The 6,444-nt window shown below is 42.9% G+C and overlaps 1 protein-coding gene across 1 annotated transcript in view; it reads right to left on the reverse strand.

Moving 5' to 3' along the window:
• Positions 1-4,127, reverse strand: part of DCP2 (decapping mRNA 2) — a 49,471-nt gene extending 45,344 nt beyond the window's left edge. Inside the window, exon 1 of the mRNA XM_005902719.3 lies at positions 3,905-4,127. Within this exon, the coding sequence (XP_005902781.2) occupies positions 3,905-3,957 (53 nt within the window). The 5' untranslated portion in view covers positions 3,958-4,127. The remainder of the gene's footprint in view (positions 1-3,904) is intronic.
• Between the last annotated feature and the right edge of the window lie 2,317 nt (positions 4,128-6,444).

The raw sequence follows: 6,444 nt of genomic DNA on the forward strand, positions 1-6,444 counted from the left end.
ATGGTGCTGATTTACTTTTACATTTGCAAACATACTGTATTATAAAGCAGTTTTGGTTCACCAAAGCATTTTAGACAAGTCTTCCTTGCTGTCCTCCAATTCCACTTCACCCAGAAGTTACCAGTTTCGTCAGTTTGGTGTATATACTTTCAGAATTCTGTGCATGCACACAAACATGTATTCACAAAAACATTTAAAAATTTAACACAGAGCACCAAATGACTAGTTATTACACTCAGTAGTATATTGTGTACGTTTTCAAGACACAAATACCCTCCTTCAGTTTACTGTTTGCTAACTGTCTTAGGAATTTCTAATGGCTGCACAATATTCCTGTAAATGAAATACCCCATACTCAACTACCTGAAAAATAACATTCCATTTCTTAGGTAAGCTGTCTAATGGTCACAAAGTCATATCTTGAAAATTTAAGTCTCTTGCTCTAATTTCTCATGTAAAAATCACTCTCAAATTTTACATTTCCCCAAAACATATGGTCAATAACTAAACTAGACACGATTAGCAGGACTATGTTTTATCAAAGATCAAAATAATAAAAGGAAAAAACCTTAAAGATACCAATAAAGAAGAACTAAAACTGGAGAAAATACAAAGGGAGTGAAAACAAGAGTCAAAACCAAACTTGTAAATCAAGAGGCACTTTAAAAAGTACAAAAAATAGAAAAAAAAGATGTTAAAAAAGTACAAAAAACTAAACTTTTTCAATTTAAGCTTTATTTTCATAGAAAATAAGTGTGAAATTTTCTGATAGAGCCCATAAGCAAAAGCCAGAAGTGTTAATATTAAAAATCTTTAAATTAATCAAAGATATTGTGAACATTAACCTGAAAATGGTATTACTTTTAAAACCTGAAGTTTTAAGAAATGGTTATTTGGTTCTGAAATGGAGCAGGAGTCATCAAGGACATCCCCACCCTCTCTCTCTCACCTCTTATTTAAAGGAAAGTTTTAGCCTCCTAAGCTAAATTTGATTCAGAGAAGCAAGAAAATGCAGAAGACTAAGGAACGCAGTTAAGCAAGACAAGATAATACTAGCTTAACCATAAAACAAAGTCAAGGACCTTTAGTTCCTGCGCAAGGCCTGTACGTAGTATCCTGAGCCATATCCTTCAGGTGTTTTGTAAAAACTAAAACCCTCACCAGGTGGAAGAAGCCAACTACATGCTAACCACCACCAAGCAGACCTCAGACCCTTAAAACCAGGCTGATAATTTGAAATTCTATAATGCCACCCTGTTACCTCACCACCACCTAATCAGAAAGAGGTCCATGAGCTGATGACTCACGACCCTGTCCCTCATCTTCCCCTTAAGTCTGCCTTTTAAACATGAACTGCCATTCTTCCTTGCAAGGCCCAGCAGTGAAAGCACCAGTACTTCCCTGTACCACAATTCTGTATCAGTACAGGCTTTGCTGAATGTCAAGCAAGTAGACCCAAGTTTGGTTGGATAACCGTTTCCTATTAGTTTATCAAGTAGCTAGCCCTAATTTTTAAACACATCAACCACGTGGGTCCAAAAAACAGTAACTACCAAAAATTTCCTTAAAGGAAAAAAAGAAAGTTTTCTCTATTCCAAAAGATCTGTATAAAATAGTTTTAATATACACTAACTAGAAAATCAAGTAAGAATCTTTAACACTTAACAGCTGTTTAACATGAAGTCTACAAAACACCATTATTTTTAAGTAGGATTACACACATCAAATCACCTTCATAAGGGTCGATATGACTTCTTTAAATGATGCAGTCTTCCAATATACAATATAAACCCAATACTAATGGAACAATTGGGCTTCCCTCATAGCTTAGTTGGTAAATCATCTGCCTGCAATGCAGGAGACCCAGGTTCGATTCCTGGGTCAGAAAGATCCCCTGGAGAAGGAAATGGCAACCTACACCAGTATTTTTGCCTGGAGAATCCCATGGACAGAGGAGCCTGACAGGCTGAAGTCCATGGGATCACAAGAGTCGGAGACGACTTAGCGACTAAACCACCACCAATGGGACAATTAGTTTAGATGCCTGTAAAAAGTATAAATTACCTATCTTTTCTAAACCACCTGTATCCCTATTAATTCATACATAACTATTGCTCATCTTTCCTAATACTACTCATATTTAATTTTTCTGACTATAAAATGTACATCCTCTAAAAAAAATTTGGAAAGATGAATCAGAAAAACCATAATTCCACTTTTGACATGTTCTCCCAGTCATTTATCTAACAAACATCAAACCTCTTTTTTTCTTAAGTTATAACCGTATCATCACTAAAGTACAGTGACGTTAATTCTTAGTGGTTGCAGAATTAGTCTTACTTACCTACATGTACTTTTGTGAAGTAATAACATTAGAGAGGACTTTCTATTTCATCCACCAATGTTAAGAAAAAAAGGCACAGGCATTAGAAAGAAAAAGGCAAATCCTGATTTTCTAAATTAAGATGAAAATGACCTTGTATAAATTACAATGTGAGTCTGACAGATGAAAATGGAAAAAACTCCATCTACCAAACAGGGTTATTTTGAGGATTAAATGATACACGTGAAGAGAGCAGCCAGTGTCTGGTTGGCACCCAGTAGTAACTCCACACGGAGAAGGCGATGGCACCCCACTTCAGTATTCTTGCCTGGAAAATCCCACGGACAGAGGAGCCTGGTAGGCTTCAGTCCACGGGGTCGCGACGAGTCCGACACGACTGAGCGACTTCACTTTCACTTTTCACTTTCACGCACTGGAGAAGGAAATGGAAACCCACTCCAGTGTTCTTGCCTGGAGAATCCCAGGGTCGGGGGAGCCTGGTGGGCTGCCGTCTATGGGGTCGAACAGAGTCGGACACGACTGAAGTGACTTAGCAGCGGTAACTCCACTAGTATCAGTTCTTCCTTTCCCCTTAAAGTCGTGAATGCAACACAACTACTAAAAGCCAGACTTCAAGACATAAATACAGTGAAAAGTGGTCGTTTTAATCAAGCTTGTATTCATTTGTAATTTAAATTATTTCACAACCCACTTACACCAGCGACAACTCAGGTTATTACTACACCAAAAACATTTCCTTTTCCTGAAGTAAAAATTTAAGTCTATTTTACACATGCTTGAAAGTGAAAGTACACTTGCTTGGCTATCTGAAATTATAGCCAACAAGAGAGAAGAACGCAGAAAATTTCTCTTGTAAAATTATACCATCCGTTAAAACCCAGCAGCTGAGAATACCGTTCAAGAAGGACAATGAAGAGATGGAGGGGAAAAGCAACTCTAGACTTCTTTTCTTCCCCTCACTCCCAAGGATAAGTTTGGGAATGAACAAGAGAGTAATTTTTCACAGCAATTTACAGAGAACGCCACGGACGTATAAGAATACCCCCCCGGGGCGGGGGGTAAATTTGAAAACTTCTCTACGTAGGTCCGAAAAGCTGGGATTCCAAGACTTAAAAACCTTGGGATCTTTCAACACAACTGGGGAATGAGATGGAGGGAAGAGAGAGTAAGACGGTCTGCAGAAGTCAGTCAGAAAAAGCAACGGGAGGGGGAGGGGCAGCCCCCAAAATGCCTAAGACCCAGGCTTTAGCGAAGCTGCTTCGCTTGCGGGAAAGCAAACTAGTTGAGTAACTAAGAAAATGAGGAAATCCCAGCGCTGCGAGAGGAGGAATGGAGGAGAGTGCGTGAGAAACAGGGAGGCAGCAGCGGAAAAAGAAGGTTGGTGTCGTCGGAGATAAAAGTCGACAGGGAAAGGGAGCAGAAGCGGGACGGGAAAGCCGGGACAAGGATGTGGACCGGGAGAGGAGACGCGGAGGTCTCCGGGGTCGCCGAAACTGAGAGGGGGCAAAAAGAAAAGCAGCGGACGACAGGGGGCCGAAGCAGCGCGGGGTGCCACGGTACCTGCAGAGATCGTCCAGGACGCTGCCGGGAATCTCCACCCGTTTGGTCTCCATGATGAGGACCCACAGCAGGAGCAGTGCATCCCGGCTCCGCGCGGCCGGGGACCGAGGGTACTGCAGGAAGACTCCGGAGAACACGCAGCGGCGGCGGTAGCAGCGGCCGTGGCTCCTACGGAAACGAGAAGGGGAAAGGGGCGGGACCCGCTCACTTCCTTCCGGCTCCCTCAGCCCGGGACCCCGAGGCTGGGCCGAGGCGGGGGGCGGAGTCCCGAGAGCCACGCCCCTGCTCTGCTTGAAAGACCCAATGGGAAGGTGGAGAACTGGGACCCTGAGCAAGCTAAGCAAATGGGAAGGTAGAGTACTGGGACCCTGAGCAAGCTAAGCCAATGAGGCGTTTGTTTATTGGTCCGTCGGCTCCAATCCGTCTTCAAGCTGCTCAGATACCACTCAGTAAACCAACTTCCCGCCGCTGGTCCTGGGCCTTGGGTGGATAGGCGCATGCGCATCATCCCTCTTTGACTCTACTAGGAAGTCTGGTGGGTACTGGTATTCCCTCTCGGTGGTCTTCCGCACAGTCTCTCCGTGACTGAGCAGGCGCTCCGAACCTTTGCAGTGCAGAGCCTGTGGGCGCATTCAGCACTAGTGTGCGTGCATGGTTTCTGTCACCAGATACCCCGCACACACTCTCACCACCGCCCCCACCACCTCCAAGCTGTGTATCCTTTCACTACAACCCCCCGAAGAGAGTTGTCATTTTTGTGGTGGCTCACCTCGTTCACTCTGCAGGCGCCCAGTCCTAACTGTGAAGACAGGGGGTTTTATCCCAGTATTTCACACCCTGTGAAATATGAATTGATTAAACCTGAACTCGGGAATCTTCATTCCACCTGCTGCAAGCTCACATCACTCCAACCAGCTGCTGCTGCTGCTAAGTCGCTTCAGTCGTGTCCGACTCTCTGCGACCCCAGAGACGGCAGCCCACCAGGCTCCCCCGTCCCTGGGATTCTCCAGGCAAGAGTACTAGTCATCATTATTTCACAATCATGCTTAATGGAGTCTTAATGGATCCTTGGAGAAACTCTGGATCCATCCATTTTTCAACTTGCTCCTTTTATATTAAGACTCATTGGCCCACACACACCTGCTCAGCAGTGAGTTTAGTTCTTTCTACCATTTGATATGCAGATGACACCACCCTTATGGCAGAAAGTGAAGAGGAACTAAAGAGTCTCTTGATGAAAGTGAAAGAGGAGAGTGAAAAAGTTGGCCTAATGCTCAACATTCAGAAAACTAAGATCATGGCATCTGGTCCCATCACTTCATGGGAAATAGATGGGGAAACAGTGGAAACAGTGTCAGACTTTATCTTTGGGGGCTCCAAAATCACTGCAGATGGTGATTGCAGCCATGAAATTAAAAGATGCTTACTCTTTGGAAGAAAAGTTATAACCAACCTAGATAGCATATTAAAAAGCAGAGACATTACTTTGCCATCAAAGTTCCGTCTATGGTTTTTCCAGTGGTCATGTATGGATGTGAGAGTTGGACTGTGAAGAAAGCTGAGCACCAACGAATTGATGCTTTTGAACTGTGGTGTTGGAGAAGACTCTTGAGAGTCCCTTGGACTGCAAGGACATCCAACCAGTCCATTCTGAAGGAGATCAGTCCTGGGTGTTCATTGGAAGGACTGATGCTAAAGCTGAAACTCCAATACTTTGGCCACCTCATGAGAAGAGTTGACTCATTGGAAAAGACTCTGATGCTGGGAGGGATTGAGGGCAGGAGGAGAAGGGGACGACAGAGGATGAGATGGTTGGATGGCATCACCGACTCGATGGACATGAGTTTGGGTGAACTCTGGGAGTTGGTGATGGACAGGGAGGCCTGGCATGCTGCAATTCGTGGGGTCGCAAAGAGTCAGACACGACTGAGTGACTGAACTGAACTGAACTGAACCATTTAATCTCCCATCTTTTCTCTTAATAAAATACACACTGCCTTTATATCAAGTTCATATTAATTCTCCACACTAGTCCAAGAGCTGCCTAATCAGTACTACCTCTACCTCCATTCTAAGCCTATATAACTGCCCAAGTTTTGTTTTGTCCAGATATGAACAGATGACTATCTTTTCAGCTTCTGATGTATGTCAAGCCCAAATCTGATATAGGGGCCATCTTACCATCTATTTTACTCTGTTTTCCATCTTTATCTTTTTGCTTTTTATTGGAATATTCCTCAAGTTTGTTTTCCAGCCATCTGTAGTTTTTATTTTTCTAGAATTTTCTTTCATTCTTCAAATGTCTCTTAGTCATGGTGTCATAGCCATGATTCATAAATCCCATATTATTATGAGGATATTAATACATTTAAAATCTTTCTTCTTCCTGAATAGCCTTTTATTCATCTCAGTTGCTTTTTTCTATTAATTTGGTCACCACCTATCATATCAGAAGTTTGCTGATGATGCTCAGTTATTCACTCATACTTAAGTATGAAACTAAAAAACTGAAGTCAAGTGCTATAAAAGCTAATTGGAGT

Source organism: Bos mutus, chromosome 10 (genome assembly GCF_027580195.1).
Source record: "Bos mutus isolate GX-2022 chromosome 10, NWIPB_WYAK_1.1, whole genome shotgun sequence".
NCBI classification, from domain to species: Eukaryota; Metazoa; Chordata; class Mammalia; order Artiodactyla; family Bovidae; genus Bos; species Bos mutus.